General features: G+C 42.9%; 1 protein-coding gene across 1 annotated transcript in view; it reads left to right on the plus strand.

Moving 5' to 3' along the window:
* Positions 1-24,997, plus strand: part of LOC124711690 (fatty acyl-CoA reductase wat-like) — a 247,649-nt gene that overhangs the window by 105,515 nt on the left and 117,137 nt on the right. Inside the window, exons 4-5 of the mRNA XM_047241889.1 lie at positions 3,809-3,954; positions 23,711-23,820. Coding sequence (XP_047097845.1) covers positions 3,809-3,954; positions 23,711-23,820 — 256 coding nt within the window. The remainder of the gene's footprint in view (positions 1-3,808; positions 3,955-23,710; positions 23,821-24,997) is intronic.

Raw genomic sequence — 24,997 nt, forward strand, 5'->3', positions numbered from 1 at the left:
GTTTCATGTTTCATAAATCATTTGTATGATTAATTGTAATGAGGTGGAACCAAGTAATTTTACATTCACCTTACACATTCAGAATTAAGTAGATGCTGACAACTTAAAAATGTTTTTTTACTTTATTTTTTTAAAATTTAGAGTGTAACAGGTACAAGTGCAGATATTTTTGTATGTGATGCCTTAATATATACATACATCAGTGTGTTGGTTGTTTTTTCTCTGTGTTGAACATTGTTTCCACAAACACTTCATAAATTTTACGACAGTGTTTTTTGTACGGCTGTATCTGGGCTTCAAGTGAATGATAACTGTCAGTATAAACAGCTTTGTATCTATACACCCACAATTCTTATGCATGTAAATTGATAGTACCAGTGTCTTCCTTATCAATAATCATTGTTAGTTACAATGCCTGCGTTTAAACAGTGTCTGTACCTTCACATCACAAAGTCCTGTGCAAAATATTACGAAGTGGATTCGCATTTTGAGAGTCTGGATTGACGTCATCTGTTTTTGATATATGAAGGTTTGTGCCAGACTGGGACTCGAAACCCGGATTGTTTGCAAAATCGACTCAAACTTCCATATGCACCAATTCATTTCGTAATATTTACAACAGCTGTAATCGTCAGACCAGTGTCTGTTCCTTCAGCCATGTATACATGTCCAAAGGACATTGTAATGTGAAGGTACAGACACTGTTTAAACACACACATTGTGACCATCAGTGACGCTGAACACTGTTTGTCTCACGGTATGACATTCACGCTGTCTTTTGACAAGCCATAATGTGAGTGAACCTTATGGCCATCGAGAAGAGAGACAGTGCGCTATTAGTGAAACTGTTCTATGCGAAGTGCAGCAATTACAGTGCTGCATTGAGAGAGTATCACCGACTGAAAGGTGTGAGGAGAAGCCCGATGTCATTAAAAGGGTTTAAACAAGATGATAACGAAATTCGAAAATACGAGTGAACTTGGTGTGGCATTTGGCAGAGGAAGGTTTCCTATGTCGCAAGAAGTTATTGACTAGGTTTCTGTTACTGTAACTGGCAATGTAAAACGGGCCCCATGTGTTTCTAGTGCTCATGCAGTGTCACGGGAATGGTGCGTCCTGATGTCAATAGTACGGAAAGTTTTGCGGTCTGTTTTACACTCTACAACATCCAGACGGTGTAGCAACTGAAACTTTACGATCCACAATAACGTTCTGAATTTGCTCTTCTGTTTCTAGTACGGATAGAAGAAGTTCACATGTGGCCGGGCAATATTCTATGGAGCGACGAGGTTCATTTTACACTACCAATGCAGCGCATAGATAGAACTGCCGAATTTGGGGTGCTGTTAAACAGCGTGTTGTGCCCAGAAAAGCCACTGCACTTGCCGCATGTGGCTGTGTAGTGTGGATTCACAATCACGTTTATTCTCCGCCCGTTCTTCTCTGAAGAGAATGCACCCAGACGGCCTGTTAGATGTACCGTGACTTCTGCACGTTATCGAGATCGCATTGTACACCACGTGACTCATGTGATTCCTGCTCTGTAAGAGCACAACCGTGTGGAAACCTCCGTTTTCACGAATGATGGTGCAACACTTCATATCGCTCGCCCAGTAAAAGATCTACTTAATGCTACCTTCCACATACGCGTTAACTCCAGACGTTTTCCAGGCACATGGCCTGCAAGATCACCATTTGAATACATGTGACTTTTGGCTCTACGGATATCTGTAAGAACGCGTTTACGAGGGACACGTTCGGTCCCTACATGACTTGTAGGTCAGTATACAAGGGCGCATTGCTCAGATTCCACCGGAACTGCTACGAAAACTATTTATCACGTCGCTTTACGGATGAAACATCTCGTCGACGTCTCCGGTGCTCGTATTGAACGAATTATGTAAGCGTCGGTAAATAATAAAATAAATATTATGCCTTTCTCACTTGTTTGACGTTTTCTGTGAACGTCCCGTTACTAATCCATTACATACAGAAGCAGTTCTGTATATCTTTCTTGCATTCACAGCGCCAGATTTGCACCTTATGGCCAAAATTAATTTTTTTTCCAGCGTTAATCTATTCCGCATTTACGCATAGACCAAGTCTCGCCGCCATACGATAATTGCACATCATACTGGACCTCCGTGATTAGCTGCATTTTAATTATAACTACTCAATACTTGCCTTAGCTGGATAAACTTTTAACACGAGATTATGCCTCTTAACGGTTAGGTCACGACTGTAATTAAATTTTTAAATTCGATCAATAGTCATATGAAATGTTGATAATGCGAATTTTTGTTGCCCTTATAAGCTGTCAGATAGGCAACCAGCAAGTGAGACCAGGTCACAGATAAGTCGTTTAGTAATGTAGATTTACTAGTACTGTACTTTTTCTGCGTCGCGCTACATTGTTCCAAGCGGAATGGCATTACATCAAGACACGTTGGATTGTGCACCTGATACACCAAGAATTCGAACACTTCAGTCTCTGTGTGGTAATATGCACGTCCAAACACGGTAGATCCTTTACGTCGTCACATGCCTCCAAGTCGACCCATCTTACTGTACCGATTCCACGCACATACATTTCACTGCAATGGCTTGGGTTAGTGGTGGAATGTCACATCCCCGCCTGGTACCAGTTATATCCAGTATCATTGCTGCGCACTACTTAAGGATGAAAGAAGTTTAGCCTGATGAGTCACTGCCAATAGCTCGATGAGACTTGCATTATGCATAGAAAAAAAAAGCTACAGTATAGTACAAAAGATAACAGAAAGGAATATGGAATGAGAACAGAAATAACACTTTTATTCAAAAACAAAATTTACACTGAAGTGACCGCGATTCATGATGGTCCCTTGGACATTACAGAAGGTGGAGCATGGTTCTTAATAGGGTGTTTCATCAACACGGACGGGAATGCATGCTCTGAAATGGGCTTCCATTCTGGCCACAAAGTTGGTAATGAGTTCTTGTGGCAGGCATTCCATCCCTCCACCAGCGCGTTTGACAATTGCTGGAAGGTCGGTGGTGCATGCGGACGTGCTGCAATATTTCTCCCCGACGCATGCTACACGTGATTGATGGCAGTTAAGTCGTGAGTAACGGGTACACCAGCCCATATCCTCTCGTTCCAAAGGTTCCTCCACCTGCGAAGTTAAAAGAGATTGCGCATTTTCATTCATTAACATGAACTCAGGGCCGAATTCATCCGTGAAAACACGCACACAGAGAAGGAGCACAGTGTCACAACAACGTCGAGCGATGATTGTACAATGCTCAAAGATTTGGAGATCAGTACGGCTCTGCAACATTACATTTCCAGTAACTATAGCACCTGGGCCATCAAAACGAAATGTTCGACAATGTTCCTGGGTAGATTGCCTCTTCCCAGTTCTAGCCAACTGAGCGTACGTCCAGCAAGTTGAACGGTCTGTGCTTTTTTCCATTTGTGTAGAACGCTTCGTATATCTGCTGCTGTATAGGAAGAAATCTCCTCCTTTCGCACTGATGTTATGATGTGGACCGGCCGGAGTGGCCGAGCGGTTCTAGGCGCTACAGTCTGGAACCGCGCGACCGCTACGGTCGCAGTTTCGAATCCTGCCTCGGGCATGGATGTGTGTGATGTCCTTAGGTTAGTTAGGTTTAAGTAGCTCTAAGTTCTAGGGGACTGATGACCTCAGAAGTTAAGTCCCATAGTGCTCAGAGCCATTTGAACCATTTATGAAATGGTGAAATGTTTGCGGTTCTGCTGCAGGTGTCAACGAGCGGTGACTGAGGTAGGTTCCTTTTCTTTTTCCAGGCTTTTATACACGTCTCTACGGCGTTCTCGAACTGCACCTTTGCCAAGGTGGAGGAGAAGTTCTACCCGCCCTCCATGACCACAGAGGAACTGCTGAAGCTGCTCAGCGTCATGGATGACAACCAGGTGGCGCAGATCCTGCCCAAGTAAGTGGACGGCAGCCCAAAGAATCGGCAAATATACGGCGCAATTAGAGCGTTTCTAGTGAACAAAACTAAGTACTCCGTTCTTATATAATAATGATAATGGGCTCGCGCAAAAAGGTCTTTCATTGCCACTCTAAAATTTTATGATTGTGGTTGAATGTGACAGAAAATAAAGTTTTATTGATTGGTGACTCCATGGAGTGTTCTGTGCACCACGACCAAATAGTAGATAGAATTGGAAGAAGAATCAGCATTGGTCGTATTTCTTTTTGTTTTATTATCCGCAAAATCGATTTTCGGTCACTTAGTGACCATCCTCAGTGCTGTAATATACAATTAAAATTGGTAGGCACTGGTATCAACAAGCTTATAGCTTATAGCTTGTTGATACCAGTGCCTACCAATTTTAATTGTATATTACTGCACTGAGGATGGTCACTAAGTGACCGAAAATCGATTTTGTAGATAATAAAACAAAAAAATACGACCAATGCTGATTCTCCTTCCAATTCTAGAATAATAAAGCTTCAACTCGTCATTATCACCACCACCATCATCATCATCATCATCATGATGGCCGCGCGGAACAGCCGCGTGGTCTTGGGCGTCTTGCCACGGTTCTCGCGGCTCTCCCCGTCGGAGGTTCGAGTCCTCCCTCGGGTATGGGTGTGTATGTTGTCCGTAGCGTAAGTTAGTTTACGTTAGATTAAGTAGAGTGTAAGCCTAGGGGCTCATGACCTCAGCAGTTTGGTCCCCTAGCAACTTTCCACCGCCATCATCATCACCATAACCATAATTTATTACATTAACGCGCCTATAATGCATACAGCAGGAAAAACTAAAGAAATTACTACACTAAAAAAATGCAAAACACAGCACTCAATAAAAAAATTATAAAACAAAACATTACAAAAAGCACAAAAAAATCCGGAGAAGTGTTGGTAGGATTCACGTACCGAGGGTTCCGTACAAACATACGCAGACAGTTCATACATCCTGAGAATCGAGAATTTCCGTTATTTTTACCAGTTATTGACAGCGATTCTGACAAGATATCAAAATATGTGACATAAATGGCACTGACATAGAAGCTTAAATGTCTTACACTGCTAACATAGCGTTGACTTTAGTATGAGACATAAATTTCAACTTCATACGTCTTCCCATTTCTGAGAAAAAGGGGTCTCAGCAGTTGGAGAGACGGACGGACAGCCGGACAACAAACTGATCGGCTGAGGTAGGGAACCCTAAACAGGAGATCGGTCGGAACAGAGCAGATGTCTGTTGCAGATGCTAGTCCCTCCATCTGCTACTTCTGTCGACTCCACTTCTCTATGATTTGTTATAACGAGTGTGTCAGAACTCTCCATTACATAATATATCTAACTTAACGCTATTCTTTGCACTGTATAAGCGTTCAGATGTTGATAGTAACAATCTGAGGGCGAAACATAGGAGCGCGATTGTAAGCATTGTTGTGAGGCGAGGTCTGTCTGCGAAAGTGGAAGAGTAGTGTCGGTCGAGAGCTCAGAGACAGAAGACGTGCTACGCTGCCCTCACGTCGGTGATGGCAGATCCTACCACACTCAAGACCTGATTCCATTTATATAGCTAGGAGAGATCTAGATGGCTTAACAACGCTTGAAGATGGAATTAAAGGTAAAATTCGCAAGCATAGCGCGAAAGCAATTGCAGGGTTAGACTCGTGATTGTTAGTCCGAGTATGCAATAATCCCTTGTTTTGCTTGTCAATGAAATAAGCCTCCTTGTCCTCCAAATAATAATATTATTCTCCACATCTAAATAATATACTGTGGTTGCTAAATGTTAATGCAATTTTGAAATTGAAATAATTTGTTAATCTGGCACTAGACATTATTTACACATATGTCATTTGTCATTGTCGTTATTAATACTTGCTCATGATGATTCTGAAGTTCTCAAGTAGACTTAATTAATGAAATCGCTTCTCAAAAATTATTCAGTAGTTAACAGGACCCAAGCAAACTCCTTTTTATTAAATTCATCCTTTGTAACAATAAGCTTTAGCCGCTGCTGCTGCATGCTGCTGCGAATTGCTGTAAATTTCTTGGAAAAAGGCAGTCATCTAAAGAGGTGAATGTCAAAACAGAGACACTGACACACCGCAACATGGCATGTACTCTAACCCAGTAAATTCCGTTGCACAAGTCAGATTCTGTATCACATGCAAATTCATATTCAAATACGCAGTCAGATAGCTCATCCAAATGTTAGTTTTAAGTTTATCATGTAACGATCTGTTTAGGGCTTAAATGACAGAGAAACTGACAATCATACAACGCGCACACAGTGTTGTGTAGGTTAGATTCCGTTTCCTGATAGCTCAGGTTGCTTATCGAGCCCAATTTCCCAGACGAACATAGGCAATATTGGCTGCAGCTGCGTTACATATTGGTTGCATATACGTTACACTGTTACTACTCGATCCTTCCATCGTGTCCCTGGACACCCCCCTGGGCGCTTTCCAGTAGGCTGAGAAAGAAGAATATGTTATGGGAGGAATCTTTGCAGCCAGACCATTATATCTCCTTGTACCCTAATATTTGGCCAATGTCTGATTTTCCAAACAGCTGGTAGAGATTTTCATTTGTTCTTCGTTTCCATTTACTTTCCACGGTAATGTAGTCGGGTTCATAGGTCTTTCGAGGTACATTACTCTCGAAGGCACAGATTGCTTCTTCAATTGTTGCTGATTTCGCCCAAGTTTCAAAACCATATAAAAGTACCGGTCATGTTTAGCTGGATCTTATTCTTTTGTAATATCAGTCATAACATGAATAAATTTTTCAGGCTAAACAACATACGATTAGCGTTTGATATTCGTTGATGCATCTCTTCTGTCACTTCACTGTTATTATTCTTTGTGGAATCCATGTACCTGAATTCATGCTTTATTCGACTTTATGGAATCCAGGTACTTAAATTCATGAAGTCGTTCAAAGGTAGGCCCAACAACAACAATGGAGCGAAGGAGAACTTGATGGTGTGATAAAACGGAATGTTTGGTTTTATCATCTTTCACCACCAGCATAGGTTTCGTTGAATTGTGAAGAAATCAAGAAGCATCAGCGCATACTTGCCCCAATTGTGCTCTATCTTTTTATTTTTATATACGTCCGCGTGCTTAGCTAGGTGGTAACGTGATTGCCTTCCATGCAAGTGGGCCCATGTTCGATTCTCGGCCGGGTTGCAGATTTTCTTCGCTCGTGGCCTGGGTGTTGTGTTGTCCTCATCATCTTGCAAATGGTGTCCAAGTAGCCGAAAGATTTCCAGTCAATGACCGCTTCAGTTAGACCAAAGGACCCAGTCTATTTCATGTAAACATACCCCACACCATAATGGGACCACACCAGCTTGCACAGTGCCTTGTCGACAGCCTGGGTCCATGACTTCGTGCGGTCTGCAGCACACTCGAACCTTACCTTGATATTGTGGATCTCGGAGTACTAAATTCCTTAACGATTCCCGTCACGTGGGAAACCCATTCACATGAGTCACCTGAGTACAAATGATAGCTCCACCAATGCACTGCCCTCTTACACCTTGTGAACGCTATACTACCGCCATGTGTATATGTGCATATCCCTACCCCCTGACTTTTCTCACCACAGTGCAAAGCTTTGATGCCGTATGCTGTCATTAGTGATGGAAACTTCACGTACATGCAGTACACTGAGCTCTCCATAAAGCCATTTTGTTTGCAAGTGGAAGCACTTTTTGCATATTTATGGATACAGACGGAGAAATTTTGACTCATGCAGAGGAGCCTCGGCTGTCTTTCTTTCTGCGAAATATCCATGAATGGAACTGTAAAGAGGGGCAGATGCTACTGGGATGGCTGGATGCTTCATGTGCTATGGCCTGTAGAGAAAAACGCAGATGTCTTACTCGTCATTTTATTATTAGCAGGCTGAAGAGGAAGAATCACGGAAAAAATGATAACTTCTATGCAAGTTAATAGTGACGATGATGAGATCGTCATGATAGTAAATACAGTGAGTGATGGTGTGTCACCAGATACAAACAAATAGAAAATATCTTACGAGCAAATTATCGTTTGTGACTAGTACATATGCCATTCTAGTCCACTTAATGATGTTATACACATGGCGTTATGTTATCGTAAAGTGGTTATTATGTCACGTGCGTGAGTTGTGTGGATATGGGGGGTGGGCAATGATGTCACGATCCATGAAGACAGTGGTGGAATTAAAAAAAAATTCAAGATGGCGACACTACCACACTTACACTAGCGATAATTTAAAAAAATTCTGAGATGGCAGAACTCGCACAGTTGTCCTAAGTTTAAAATGGCAGTTTACCAATCATGACAACGAAACATCCTAGTATTTTACTCGCTATAAACACGAAACAGCAATCAGGCTCCAGTATTTTAGCAGCCATTGAAACGAAAAGGCTGATCAGAATATAGCATTAGAGCTGCTTTCTTGAACGTGTCCAAAATTAACGAAACGATGTGAATTAAACAGAGTGGCGCCATGTTAAAAAATACCCGGTGACCTGAATTATTTATTAGAAATGTGTAAATATTGATAATACTGGTGCAGCTTACAGAATTTCCACTTCTAAAATGTTTGTCAAAAGTAAATAAACTTCGTCAGCAGCACACACACACACACACACACACACACACACACACACACACACATATATATATATATATATATATATATATATATATATATATATATATATAGAGAGAGAGAGAGAGAGAGAGAATGTTAACATCAAGTGTCACAGTATTATTTTCATGCCTAGAACATCTAATAAGATGTCGGTGGTTTGGTTGCTTTAGTGTTTTGGAATAACGTAGCTTCGTACCGAAAATAAATTAATTCAAAATTAAATCACTCAACTTAGAATCCACTCATTTTATACAGTTCATATTTTGCAATGAACTTTACAATCTCTATATTGTGTTGGAACTATCTTGCACTGAAGTACAATAATATCTAGGTAATAGACACACGAATATTAAATCGGTCATCCATTTACTCCCACACACTCAATTCACAACCAAGTGGTAGTCCGGAAAGGAGTATTGGAGAGTATGCATTCTGTATCTGCTCTAGTTTCCATGAAAATGAATGGGAGACTGTAGTCTCTGAATCACCCTCGTATATCGTCACAACGTATAACTATATTTTTCTTCCTTGATAATGTTATGTCACTACTTAATTTACTTTAGTGGAAAAATTGAATTTGCAATTCACAAATAAGATTCTTCCTTAAATACCACTTTGAACGCTTCTGAAATTTACAAAATATTATAGTGCAACTAACTAAAATCTGTTAATTAGTTTACTTCTAGTTCTAACATGTTTACTCTCCTGAAGTATCGCTAGCTACAGTGTATCATCCCGGTTATTAGCTCCTTTTTGTTCTTTATTAAGCCTTTTTTTACCATTCAGTCCACCTCTGAAATATATGTAGGCTGTAGGAGAGCATAGCCCTTTTTAGCCAATAGTTGAGGTTTGTGCTGGTGTGACACCATTTATTTAGGACAATTGGGTGCTTATTCAGTCAAAATCGCGGCATTTGTCTAACGAGCGAGGGAAAAACCTCTGAACCGAAAAAGCTCTGTTTGGGATTGGTTGACTGTGTATTCAGATTATCTCAATAGTCTTGATAAGGTTATGTTGTGATCTTGGAATTTTGCTGATGTAGCCTAATTCTGTAGGAGAAAAACTTGTAAATCTAGTCGATCTAGAAAATATTGTCTTCTTCTATAGGAATTGATTGAAGTAATTTTGTTCAGTAAATTGCTGTATCAGGTTGCTACATCAACCCAAATCCTTGTAGGTGTTCTTGATCTGTTCACGGTTTCATTGATTTCTTCATTTTCCAGAGGATTCTGTTGTAGCAATTTCGACACTGCATATTTCAATTTCGGAAGATTAAACTTTGAGGGATCGTGCTGAAGAATGATTTTGTAAGTCCATTGTTACGTAGTCTGTTGAGCCCGAACCTGGTGATTCGTTCCTTTATTCTGCCTAGCATGTTTCTAGTTTTAAGTGTTTCGTAAAGGGAACTTGTTGGGAAGTTATAGCGTAGATCTCAGGTTATTTTAAGCATCCTCCGTTCAGCAAACACAATTTTTTTCGGCATAAAAGTTTTCTGGGTATGGTACCGCGTCAGATTGTATAACACTACTGTTGTGTAAAACCAACGTTTCGACCACCGTTGCAGCGGCCTTCTTCTGGGTTTACTGGTGACCCAGAAGAAAGCCGATGCAACCATGGCCGAAACGTTGGTTTTCTAGAGCATAGTTTTATGCAATATGACGTGGTACCATACCCAAAAACATTTATGTCGACTGACTCTGGCCGCGGAAGCCTACGCAAGAATTTTTTTCGTTTGGTTAGATGACATAATCCATGCATGAGATCCATATTCGTGAATAGGTCGAATAAATATTTTGTGTGTAAGAAGAGCAACATGTTCAGTATTTCAAGAGACGTACTAAACTGAGTCGGCTTTCAGCTTGTTTTAATCTTTTCAGTCTTGTTTTTTTTTGTCAATTTTAGAGTTCAGCCAGAGACATTCCAAAATAGTTGGTTGTGGAGTAATTTCTTGTCCTCAAAGTCGAATGTTGTGTTTGTGGGGGTCCTGTTGTTGGCGATTAGTGAAATTTCTATGTCTGAATAGGATAAGTTGACTCTTGGTTGGATAAGGCTGCACTCACCATTTACTGAACCAGGTTACAAGTTTTCTGATGTAGCTGTTAGCTCGTTCATTGATTGCATTGCAGGTGGATACATAACACCAGTAAATGGGGTCATCCGCGTACAGAGCTATGTCTTCATTCCACCACTTGTGTCTTGGGATATCAGCTGTGTAAATAGTATATAACAGTGGGGAGATGATGGCACCTTGAGGGACTCCAACTCTGGGTGTGAAGTAGGACGATTTTTGATCCCCAATTCATACTTGTCCTTTTCTATTAACTTCCTTTTCTATTAATTCTACTATTTCTGGCGGGAAGTTGTGTTTTAGCATTTTGTGAAGAAGTCACACATGCCATTTCTTACCAACGGCGCTATCTGCGTCCAGAAAGGGCGCAGCAGTCACATCTGCTAAGCTGCACGCTTCTGCTACTTTACCAGTTAGTCTTAATAATGGATCAGCGGTGGTGGGACTGTTTCTGAAACCAGTTTGTTCATATCGTTGTCTTCTGCAAACCGTTGGACTCTGTTAATTATTATTTCAAGGTTTTGCCAGTTATTGGAGAGGTCCGTAAGAGTTAGGGTTGGTGTTTGGTTTTCCAGGTTTAGGAATCATTACAATATGCACATCTTTTCTATTCGGATAGTACTGATTTTCGAGTTTACACAGCATAAGGTAAAGGGTTTAGTGTTTGAGCATGCCCTTGTGGTACAAATAGTTTGAACTCGTCCAGTGCCGTCGTTTTCAGGATTGTGTTTTGCCGCTTAGTATGGCAGAGGGAACCTCACATTCTATCATTTCTTTCAGTAGTGGATGATCGGCTGGTGTTATATTTTTGTACAGAAATGAATAAAGTTCCCTAGTAATAATTTCCTAGTGGTTGTCATCAAATTTGGGGTACTCTGCGTGATTGTGTATTTTTTCAAGTAAATGGCGGAACATTTCAGCCTTCACCCTTTCGGCCGTCGTGATGTGATCGTGGATCCGTAAAGGCGGATCTTCGGTGACGGTTTTGCCTACGATTTTCTTGAATTCATTTCAAAACAGAGTGGCTTTATGTGTGACAAACCCTTGTGACTCACGTTCCCATCTATTTGCTTTTCATTGGCGAACCTCTGACTTAACTTGAATGTTAAGACGGTTCCATTCCGTTTTAGCCCTTTCATTAGCTCGTCGTTTAATCTGTTTACATAATTTTCTTTTTTCTTTGATTAGGATAAGGATAGGTGTAGAAAGCCTGTCATTATGCTCTATGATGGTTTTCTTTGGTGCATTGTTAGTGATACAGATTGCATCGTTTGCACGATTAGCTGTTTACAGTTATCAATGTCTTCTGTAGTATTAGTTGCTGTCGTATTGCCCATTTTACTCAAAAAATTTCTGACGATTTCTAATTTCAGGATTTGGAATCTATGAAAATTTTCCTGTTTTTGCCGAAGCATTTGGTTACGGCGGTTCCAAAAACCGTAATATTTTGTTCTCGAACCAGATTTTCTAGAGATTTTTTGTAGCACAGAAACCATTTGCGTTCGCACAGCATATATACACACATCAAAAAAGGTTTGTATCACAACGGTTCCGAGAATTCCGGAACCTGTACAGAAAATTGGAATAGAGATCAACATAAACACCATTTTCGCCCTTTTGATTCCTCATGAAAACCACACATAGAATGTTTTACCATACAGCGAGGCCTTCAGAGGTGATGGTCCAGATTGCTGTACACACCGGTACCTCTAATACCCAGTAGCACGTCCTCATGCATTGATGCATGCCTGTATTCGTCGTGTCATACTACCCACAAGTTCTTCAAGGCACTGTTGCTCCAGATTGCCCCACTCCTCAACGGCGATTCGGCGTAGATCCCTCGTAGTCGTTGGTGGATCGCGTCGTCGATAAACAGCCCTTTTTAATCTATTACAGGCATGTTCGGTAGGTTTCATATCTGGAGAACATGCTGGCCACTCTAGTCGAGCGATGTCGTTATCCTGAAGGAAGTCATTCACAAGATGTGCACGATGGGGGTGCGAATTGTCGTCAATGAAGACGAATGCCTCGCCAGTGTGCTTCCGATATGGTTGCATTATCGGTCGGAGGATGGCATTCACGTATCGTAGAGCCGTTACGGCGGCTTCCGTTACCACTAGTGGCGTACGTCGACCCCACATAATGCCACCACAAAACAGCAGGGAATTTTCACCTTGCTGCACTTGCTGGACATTGTGTCTAAGGCGTTCAGCCTGACCGGGTTGACCCCAAACACGTACCTGACGATTATCTGGTTGAAGGCATATGTGACACTCATCGGTGAAGAGAACGTGATGCCAATCCTGAGCAGTCCATTCGGCATGTTGTTGGGCTCAACTGTACCGTGCTGCATGTTGTCATGGTTGTAAAGAAGGACCTCGCCATCAACGTGGAGAGTGAAGTTGTGCATCATGTAGCCTATTGCGCACAGTTTGAATCGTAACACGACGTTCTTTGGCTGAGCGAAAAGCATTATTCAACATGGTGGTGTTGCTGTCATGGTTCCTCCGAACCATAATCCATAGGTAGCGGTCTTCCATGTCCGAACAACATCGCTTTGATTCACTCCGAGACGCCTGGACACTTCCCTTGTTGAGAGCCCTTCCTGGCAGGAAGTAACACTGCGGACGCAATCGAACCGCGGTATTGACCGTCTAGGCATGGTTGAACTACAGACAACATGAGCCGTGTACCTCCTTGCAGGTGGAATGACTGTAACCGATCGGCTGTTGGACCCCCTCCGTGTAATAGGCGCTGCTCATGCATGGTTGTTTACATCTTTGGGCGGGTTTAGTGACATCTCTGAAGATCAAAGGGACTGTGTCTGTGACGGAATATCCACAGTAAACGTCTGTCTTCAATATTTATGGAAACTGGGGTGATGCAAAACTGTTTTTGATATGTGTAGTTGCAGTATTGTTTCTGGAGGTGAATGTGAAAAGACCACCAAATTTGTAGAAGAGGAGTAGTAGGTTAGACTTGGGCAGATGTGTCTGGAGGGTTACTGATGTTGTGCCAGACGTGTGTAATTTCCATATCCCGTCGGAGGAACTTCCTGGAAATCGTTTCGGTAGTGTGGGATACGTTCCGGGAGAACGTTGAGTAGCGCAGTGGCCGGCCGGTGTGGCCGAGCGGTTCTAGGCGCTTCAGTCTGGAACCGCGCGACCGCTACGGTCGCAGGTTCGAATCCTGCCTCGGGCATGGATGTGTGTGATGTCCTTAGGTTAGTTAGGTTTAAGCAGTTCTAAGTTCTAGGGGACTGATGACCTCAGATGTTAAGTCCCATAGTGCTCAGAGCCATTTAAATCATTTTTAGCGCAATGGTGAATACACGCAGAAAGTATTCAGTTTGTGAGCATTCCTGCATGGGGTCAGTTTAGATCGGTGTTTTCCTTTTAGAATGTAATTTGCAGTTGAAAATCAAGGAAGATCCGCTCATTTTCCACATCTGGGTTCGTTGCGACAGTTTTCGGATGTGTGCTAAAGCTGTTGCATTTTTTTTGCTTTATATGTGTTACGGAGATAACAGATTGGATGGTTCAACCTTATATGGCATGCAGAGCATCCTGAAGTGGTGTGCAAGAGGGTGTTAGGTTTTTTGTTTGGCGCGGAGGGCGTTTATTCTGCATGGTGGAGATGGGATGATCGAGTAGCACGAGAGGTCTGCCCACGTTTCGTAGTTCTGGGTCTGCCTTAGCCGCGACCGACTGCGAGCTGGCTGTCCTCGGAGAGAGGCCGGTCCTACGGGATGCCTCAGCTGTCCGGCACCGGGTCTAGTTTCGGGGCTGCTTGAGCTGGCTCTGGTTCGCCCTAGCATCTGCTGGGTGGGGACGGGATGATTTGGTGACGTGCGAGGGCTGCTCGCGTAATCTGGTTCTGTCTCGGCCTCAGCAAGTACTGTGTGACTATACTCGGGCGGGGCCTTATCCTGCAGTGTGTCTTGCTTATCCATCCCTACGTGTGGCTCAAGTTTGCCTTGATGGAACACGCCGTTGTAGTAAAACCAAGTAAATATATCAACTGTCCAGTTTATTTCGCCTGAGAGTAAATAAATATTTTTATGTATATAAGAGAAGAATATGAATAAAGTGGGAATTAGTGAAGTGCGATGGCAGAAAAAATAGAATAGCTGCTCATAACGGTTCAGGGCTATAAACACGAAATGAAATAGGGACACTGCAGGAGTAGATCCAATAATGAACAAGAAGATAGGAATGCAGGTAAGCTACTGCAGACAGGGTAATGAACGCATTATCGTATCCAACATAGATGCGAAGCCAACATCTACCACACTTGTGCAAGTTTTATGCCATCTAGCTCCGCAGATGATGAAGACACACATGATGAGATAAAATAAATTATTCATATAGTTAAGGGAGACGAAAATTTGATCTGATGGAGACTAGAATTCGATAGTAGGAAAAGAAAGAGAAGGAAAGATAGCAGGAGGATAAGATCTGAGGGAAAGGACTGAAAGAAGAAGCCAGCTGGTAGAGTTTTGTACTGAGCATAACCTAATACCGCTAACACTTGGCTCAAGAGGCATGAAAGAAAGTAGTATATGTGGAAGAGACCTAGAGACATTGAAAGATTTCAGCTTAATTCTGTAATAGTAAGCCAGAGATTTCGGAACAACTTTAAATAGTAACACATTTACAGGGGCAGATGTGTACCGTGACCACAATGTATTGCGTATTAACTATAGATTAAAACCGAGAAATTTGCAAAAAGTTTGGGAATTGAGAAGATGGGACCTGAATAAGTTGAAAGAACCAAAAGTTGTTGAGAAATTCAGTGCAAGCATTAGGAAAAGTTTGACTGAAAGATGGGAAAGTAATACAGCTGAAGATGAATAGGTAGCTGTGAGAGATGAAACAATGAAGGCAGCACAGGATCAATTTGGTAAAAAGACAAAGTTTCGTAGAAATGATTCGATATCACAGGAGACAATGAATTTAATTGACAAGAGGAGAGAATATAGAAATGCACCGACTGAAGCAGACAAAAGTGAATACAGACGTCTAAAAATGAGACTGACAGGAAGTGCAAAACTGCTAAGCAGAAATGGCTATAGAGCAAATGCAAAGCTACAGAAGCATGTATAACTAGGGGAATATAGATACCGCACATAAGAAGATAAAGAGGCCTTTGGAGAAAATAAAAGCAGCTATATGAATTTCAAGAGCTCAAATGGAGGTCAGTGCTAAGCACTAAAGGGAAAAGTGGAAGAAGAAATTAGTATATGGAGGGGCCATACAAGAAATGCAATAGTAATAAACGTAGATGAAGGTAAGATAGGAGCTATGATACTGAGATAAGAATTTGACAGAGCACAAAAGACGTGGGCTCCGGAATGGACGACATTCCCTTAGTACTACTGATATTCTTGGGAGAGCCTTGGGAGAGCCAGCCACAACAAGGCTATTTTCCACCTGGTGTGCAAGAAGTATGAGACAGGCGAAATACTCTCACAGTTCAAGAAGAATCCAGTAGTTCAAAACTGGCTCAAATGGCTCTGAGCACTATGGGACTTAACTTCTGAGGTCATCAGTCCCCTAGGACTTAGAACTACTTAAACCTAACTAACCTAAGGACATCACACACATCCACGCCCGAGGCAGGATTCGAACCTGCGACCGTAGCGGTTACGCGGTTCCAGAGTGTAGCGCCCAGAACCTCTCGGCCATCCCGGCCGACCTCCAGTAGTTCCAATTCGAATGAAAATGCGTACTGACAGATGTATTAACGAACTATCAGTTTAATAAGTCGTAGTTGTGAAATAGTGACATGAATTATTTACAGAAGATTTGGAAAAACTGGCTGAAGTCAACCTCGGTGAAGATCAGTATGGGTTCCGCAGAGATACACTCCTGGAAATGGATAAAAGAACACATTGACACCGGTGTGTCAGACCCATCATACTTGCTCCGGACACTGCGAGAGGGCTGTACAAGCAATGATCACACGCACGGCACAGCGGGCACACCAGCAACCGCGTTGTTGGCCGTCGAATGGCGCTAGCTGCGCAGCATTTGTGCACCGCCGCCGTCAGTGTCAGCCAGTTTGCCGTGGCATACGGAGCTCCATCGCAGTCTTTAACACTGGTAGCATGCCGCGACAGCGTGGACGTGAACCGTATGTGCAGTTGACGGACTTTGAGCGAGGGCGTATAGTGGGCATGCGGGAGGCCGGGTGGACGTACCGCCGAATTGCTCAACACGTGGGGCGTGAGGTCTCCACAGTACATCGATGTTGTCGCCAGTGGTCGGCGGAAGGTGCACGTGCCCGTCGACCTGGGACCGGACCGCAGCGACGCACGGATGCACGCCAAGACCGTAGGATCCTACGCAGTGCCGTAGGGGACCGCACCGCCACTTCCCAGCAAATTAGGGACACTGTTGCTCCTGGGGTATCGGCGAGGACCATTCGCAACCGTCTCCATGAAGCTGGGCTACGGTCCCGCACACCGTTAGGCCGTCTTCCGCTCACGCCCCAACATCGTGCAGCCCGCCTCCAGTGGTGTCGCGACAGGCGTGAATGGAGGGACGAATGGAGACGTGTCGTCTTCAGCGATGAGAGTCGCTTCTGCCTTGGTGCCAATGACGGTCGTATGCGTGTTTGGCGCCGTGCAGGTGAGCGCCACAATCAGTACTGCATACGACCGAGGCACACAGGGCCAACACCCGGCATCATGGTGTGGGGAGCGATCTCCTACACTGGCCGTACACCACTGGTGATCGTCGAGGGGACACTGAATAGTGCACGGTACATCCAAACCGTCATCGAACCCATCGTTCTACCATTCCTAGACCGGCAAGGGAACTTGCTGTTCCAACAGGACAATGCACGTCCGCATGTATCCCGTGCCACCCAACGTGCTCTAGAAGGTGTAAGTCAACTACCCTGGCCAGCAAGATCTCCGGATCTGTCCCCCATTGAGCATGTTTGGGACTGGATGAAGCGTCGTCTCACGCGGTCTGCATGTCCAGCACGAACGCTGGTCCAACTGAGGCGCCAGGTGGAAATGGCATGGCAAGCCGTTCCACAGGATTACATCCAGCATCTCTACGATCGTCTCCATGGGAGAATAGCAGCCTGCATTGCTGCGAAAGGTGGATATACACTGTACTAGAGCCGACATTGTGCATGCTCTGTTGCCTGTGTCTATGTGCCTGTGGTTCTGTCAGTGTGATCATGTGATGTATCTGACCCCAGGAATGTGTCAATAAAGTTTCCCCTTCCTGGGACAATGAATTCACGGTGTTCTTATTTCAATTTCCAGGAGTGTATACGAACACTCGAGAAACACTGACCCTACTGCTACTCGTAGAAGATAGGATAAGGAGGGGTAAAGCTAAGTTTACACCATTTGTAGTCTTAGAGAAATCTTTTGACAATGTTTACTGGAATGCACTTTGAAATTCTGAAGGAAGTAGAGGTGAAGTATAGGAAGCGGAAGGTTATTTACAACTTTTACAGAAACCAGTTACAAGAATCGAATAGTGATTAAGAAGGGAGGGAGACAGGGCTATAGCTAACACCTGATGTTATTCAGTCTCTACAATGAACAGGCAGGAAAGGAAACCAAAGAAAAATTTGGAGAGGGAATTAAAGTTCATGAAGCAGAAATAAAAACTTCGAGATTTGCCGACGACATTGTGATCCTGTTAAAGATAGAAAAGGACTTCGAATAGCAATTTAACGAAGTGGATAATGTCCTGAGAGGAAAAAATAAGATGAATGTCAACAAAAGCAAAATAATACTGATGGATTGGAGTCGAATTAATTCAGGCGATGGTGAGGGAATTAGATGAGGAAGCTAGACACTAAAAGTAGTGGGTGAGTTTTGCTATTTGGGCAGTAAAATAGCTAATTATTGCCGAAGTAGAGAGGATATAAAATGTAGAATGGCAATGGCAAGGAAAACGTTTCTCGATAAGAGAAATTTGTTAACATTGAATACAGATTTAAGTTTCAGAAAGTTTTTTTCTGTAGGTATTTTTCTGGAGTACAAACTTGTATGGAAGTGAAACATGGCCGATAAACAATTCAGGTAAGGAGAGAAACAAACTTTTGAAATGTGTTACTAGATGGGTAGATCACGTTACTAATGAGGAAGTTCTGAATGTAACTGGGGAAAAAGGAAACAGGTTGACTAAAAGAATGTGTCGATGGCAGGACACATATTGAGGCTTAAAAGTATCATCAGTTTAATATTGGAGGTAAGGGTGTGTGTGGGGAGGGGCGGGGCTTAAAAATCGTAGAGAGAGACCAAGAGATGAATACAGTAAACAGATACAGGAGGATGTATATTGCAGTTGTTATTCGCAGATGTAGAGGCTTACTCAGGATATAATAGCATGGAGGACTGGAGTTTTAGGGCTGAAGATCAGAACTACACAACAGCAATAACAACAACTGGAGATGAATGCCCTTAAACCATGTTTAAGGGCATTCTACGACTCATGACACTGTTTTGCCCACTTTTGCTGTTAATGTTTTATGATGGAAAAAGATATTTGCAAACAAGTTGTCTGCCTCTTGGCATACAAAGACAGTGAGTGATGCTGCAGCATCTACCAAGGCTGATTTTGCTAAGATCCCATTGAGCATTTCTTGATTTTATGTGAATATACACTAAAATAATTATTGACGCTCTTGTGCGACAAATTGGCTTGTATCAACGGAGTTTTTGAAAAGGACAGATAAATTCGAGGCAGCGTAGGAAGCAATATCCAGGTGAGAGTAATATTTAAAATTTACCCACAATCGCTGAATTTCAGTCGTAATGGATCACTATTCTTCCTACTTTTACCAAACAAAAGGGCAATAAAGGAATTAAAAGTGTTTTGTGGTTTAGTAATCAGTCATTACTCACTGTGATACACTAAAATCCATATTATTCGTCATTTAAAGCTTGCACATCAGCTCCTCTATGTTCATAAATCGCTTTCAGAATCTCAACAACTTTGACCACTGGGGAACACACATTCTTTACTATACCATTATACACCTTCTCCGGTTACTGTTAGTACCTGAGTCGTTCAGATGTCCACGCTTCATATATTCGACGTTCAGAAAATCTCATGCTAACCCTCTTTTTTTCTGCCTTCTCCTTCTACCTTTCTTCAACTGTCCTTTCCTCTGATTTTCCGCAGGAATTAATCTCTCTGGGCACAGCTCTCACACAGTCTAAAATATACATGAACAAGCAATATTCAAGATATTCTGCCCAATTCTTAATCGTGTGATTATTGTTACAACAGGTTTTGGAACAGCACTATCCTATTTTTTCAAGTGTTCAAAACAAGGAACCCACATAAAACAATCCTCCTTATACCGCTAGACATATCTGGATTATAGACGTCCTGAGTTATAGCTTACCTTAAACAAAAAAATGTATGCCGTTAGGCCTCGTCACAACTTACAATAGCAATAGTTAACCAACTATTACCAGCTACAACCTCTGTATTACTTTTGAATGCATTATGGGAACAGCAGTGATCAATGTCTTATAAATAATTACTATTAAAAACAGTCTTGACCACAATTTATTTAATAAGGTGACTGGTTTCGACCACTACTGTGGTCATCTTCAGACCATTGAGTAGGAACCTCTTTGTTGGAGAATCACTAGTAGTGATTCTCCAACAAAGAGGTTCCTACTCAATGGTCTGAAGATGACCACAGTAGTGGTCGAAACCGGTCACCTTATTAAATAAATTGTGGTCAAGACTGTTTTTAATAGTAATTATACAACCTCTGTAGTTGTACAAGAAAAATTAATCTTAGCTCCTACAAAAGTAATAGGTCCATTTAGTAGCTCTTCTTGTGCTACATTATTAGGAGTAAGAGTAAATGTATCCACAGTCTTGTACACAGGCATTCTTGATCTTCTTGTATATCTTCTCCTCCTGTACGGCATGGCTGTGTGCTCAGTGCGGCTCCCTCGAGTCGAATGAGCGTGCAGCTGCCTGTACTGCTGAAGTTCCCACTGATAAGCGCCGCCACACTGGGCGCGGCAGGAAGTCGCGCGCAAAAAATCCAGTATGGCGGCCGGAAGCAGACCCTTTCCAGCGGATCGCGCTTAGTTAAAACTTTAGCGCGATCCTCCGAGCTCTAGCGGCGGCCGAGCGAAACTCGTTCAAGGTCATCCGCCAATATGGCGGCGCACATAGCCATAAGGAGGATATCGCTAAAGTGTGCCCAGAAATGCCCTTTAGACACTTCTGCCCTGAGATCGCCGACACACTCCTGTTTCAAGGCACAATAAAACTTTATCTCTTCAAAATTTGATAACAACGACCCTTTTTCTTCAACGTGCAACGCCCTCATGCTTTCCGTTATATCCTTCAACGATTGCTGCTCTTTCTCAAGATGCTTTGCTACAACTGACGAGCCGTTCTCTCCATTATCATACTCATTAAATCTAACTTTACAATTCCGTCCCGTCTGCCGCACATACACTACTGGCCATTAAAATTGCTACACCAAGAAGAAACGCAGATGATAAACGAGTATTCATTGGACAAATGTATTATGCTAGAACTGACATGTGGTTACATTTTCACGCAATTTGGGTGCATAGATCCTGAGAAATCAGTACCCAGAACAACCACCTCTGGTCGTAATAACGGCCTTGATACGCCTGAGCATTGAGTCAAACAGAGCTTGGATGGCGTGTACAGGTACAGCTGCAAATGCAGCTTCAACACGATACCACAGTTCATCGAGACTAGTGACTGGCGTATTGTGACGAGCCAGTTGCTCGGCCACCATTGACCAGATGATGAGGGATCTGGAGAATGTGCTCGCCAGGACAGCAGTCGAACATTTTCTTTATCCAGAAAGGCCAGTACAGGACCTGCAACATGCGGTCGTGCATTATCCTGCTGAAATGTAGGGTTACGCAGGGATCGAATGAAGGGCAGAGTCACGGGTCGTAACACATCTGAAATGTAATGTCCACTGTTCAAAGTGCCGGTAATGCGAACAAGAGGTGACTGAGACGTGTAACCAATGGCACCCCATACCATCACGCCGGGTGATACGCCAGTATGACGATGACGAATACACGCTTACAATGTGCGTTCACCGCCATATCGCTAAACACGAGTGCGACCATCATGATGCTGTAAACAGAACCTGGATTCATCCGAAAAAATGACGTTTTGCCATTCGTGCACCCAGTTTCGTCGTTGGGTACACCATCGCAGGCCCTCCTATCTGTGATGCAGCATCAAGGGTAACCGTAGCCATGGTCTCCGAGCTGATAGTCCATGCTGCTGCAACCGTCGTCGAACTGTTCGTGCAGATGGTTGTTGTCTTGCAAACGTACCCATCTGTTGACTCAGGGATCGAGACGTGACTGCACGATCCGTTACAGTCATGCGGATAAGAAGCCCGTCATCTCGACTGCTAGTGATGCTAGGCCGTTGGGATCCACAGCGTTCTGTATTACACTCCTGAACCCACCGATTCCATATTCTGCTAATAGTCATTGGATCGCGACCAATGCGAGCAGCAATGTCACGATACTATAAACCGCAATCGCAATAGGCTACAATCCGATCTTTATCAAAGTTGTAAACGTGATTGTACGCAATTCTCCTCCTTACACGAGGCATCACAACAACGTTTCACCAGGCAACGCCGGTCAACGGCTTTTTACGTATGAGAAATCGGTTGGAAACTTTACTCATGTCAGTACGTTGTAGGTGTCGCCACCGGCGCCAACCTTGTGTGAATGCTCTGAAAAGTTAATCATTTGCATATCACAGCATCTTCTTGCTGTCGGTTAAATTTCGCGTCTGTAGCACGTCATCTTCGTGGTGTAGCAATTTTAATGGCCAGTAGTGTATCTCGCTTCACAATGTCGACATTTTACTTCATGCACTCCCGATTTCCTCATCAACTTCTCATCTGCGTCGATTTTATGCTTCAGACTCTGTCGTAAATTGTTGTCCGTCTTGAAAGCAATTTTAATCCCTTTCTTGTCAAACAACCACGCTAATTTGTATGAGATAGTCGACCAATACGGCATGACTCTATTTTTGCGTGGCTTATTATCATTTTGCTGTTTACCATACCTAACTGCTAAATCCAATCAATTTATCAAACGAGCGTCAGAAGCATTTTATATCGCTATTTGTCTACGGATTTCATTTCCACATTCTTGTTTTCCCTACTTAGGTGTGTGAACATAGACCTGTGCATCGCATTTTTGAAAAACGCTGATTTCTGTGGTGATGGTCACTGATAAGTCGTCATGCCTCATGTTCAGCAATGTTTCCTTGTGCATTATCTACCATCATATGGTGAGAGGTGGGAGCACCGCATGCACCCAGGAAGATTGTCGAACACGATAATGTTGGTGGCCCAGGTGTTACAGTGTGGTTAGGCATAATGTTATATGGGCGTACTGACCTCCAAATCTTTGAAGACGGCACACTCACACGTTATTGTGACAAAATTCTCCTTCCCATTGAGTATCTTGTCAGAGGTGCATTCGGACCTGATTTCATTGTTATGGATGACAGTGCGATACACTATGGAACTGCGTAAGTGAAGGAGCCCTTGGAAGGACAGGATATGCAGCCAATGTACTCGCCTACACGTTCTCCGATGTAAATCCCATCGAGCACCTGCGGTATGTGGTAGGACGACATTTTGCAGCACGTCCACAAGCACCAACGACTATCCAGCAAGTGAAAAGCTCTCTGGTGGGGGAATGGAACGGCCTACCACAAGAACTCCTCATCAACCTTGTGAGCAGCATGGTAGCACGTGTCAGAACATGCAACGCCGTCCGTAGTGATCACACATCCTGTGGAAGCTACTCTCGTTCTAAAATATTGAGCACCACTGTATTAGTTGAAGTAAAATGACGAGAAAATTATAAACACAGCAGGATAATTATGCCCCAAACAGTTGGGGACCCACAGATGTATCTGAGATGTGGTAGCCAGCCATATGTGGGGATATGTGTGGTGTGTTGCAGGATTATGGGAGATTGGCCCAACACATATGCGTTCACCAAGGCCATCGCCGAGGACACGGTGCGGGTGCATGCCGCTGGGTTGCCCGCCGCAGTCATCAGACCCTCTATAGGTAAGCATCGTCACCACATAGAGTGAAAAAACGGGTTCTCAACCTCTTTTTTAGAAGCCGAACTGATCACGTATGCATGTGCTGACGTAAGCTAGTCTTATATATATATATATATATATATATATATATATATATATATAAAACAACGAAATCAATTAGTTATTGACAAAATACTACCACGACCTATACCAGCTCTGTATCTGGCAAAACGTATGCTAATAAAGGGAAACGACACATCTCATATACCAGCTGTTATGTAAACACTGTTCAGCCTTCTACATCGGCATGACTAACACCAAATTATCTATTAGGTTGAATGGGCATAGGCGGAGGGTGTATACTGGCAACTTGCAATTTCCTGTTGCAGAGCATGCTCTACAAGATGATATTTGTGACCTCACCACCTGTTTCACCACATGCGCCATCTGGATTCTTCCCCCAGACACCATTTTTTCAGAACTCCGCAGGTGGAAACTAGCACCACAACATGTTCTTGGTTCTCACCACCTACCTGGCCTGAAGTTACGTTAATTTCTTCCGTTTCAGTATTCCTTTACTATAACTACTCTTCGCTTCACTCCGTTTTAGTTTTCTACATCTTTCATTACCTTTCCTGTCAATTTTTCACCTCCCCTTCCCACCTCTGTTACGCACAATGCACTTAGCTTTTCACTCTTATTAACTCATGCATGATATTTAATCAGTAATTTCTGTCTGCATATTACTCTGTTTTCCACGTTTAAGCTCTCAGGTTTCCAAATATCGTCCAATGAAGTCCCCAACAATCAGTGTTTCCTTCTCATCCCGTACTGTAAGTCTCGTCTGCCCCTTTTCTTAGACTTCTCCAGTCCTTTCCATCACCCGTGTGTGTTCTGACTTTTTTATCTAGTCTAATATATAATGTTATTTAACTCTGTTAAATAAGGAATAATTTCACAATCCAATGTCACACAACTGATTGTGTGGATTTGATTCATTGTTTGACTCCTATATTGACCTAGTATTCTTTCCCAAAGCCAAAGCACTTTCCTAACTACGAAAACGGAGAAAATTTAGTACCTTAGTGATATTATGTATCATTGACTTTTAGCATCATTACTAGTAGGCCTAAATAAAATGATTTCAACGAACCAGAGATTCAACAGCATATCACCCGACTTTCCCGTCGCGAGCGTAA

The sequence above is a fragment of the Schistocerca piceifrons genome, chromosome 8 (assembly GCF_021461385.2).
Source record: "Schistocerca piceifrons isolate TAMUIC-IGC-003096 chromosome 8, iqSchPice1.1, whole genome shotgun sequence".
Taxonomy (NCBI): domain Eukaryota; kingdom Metazoa; phylum Arthropoda; class Insecta; order Orthoptera; family Acrididae; genus Schistocerca; species Schistocerca piceifrons.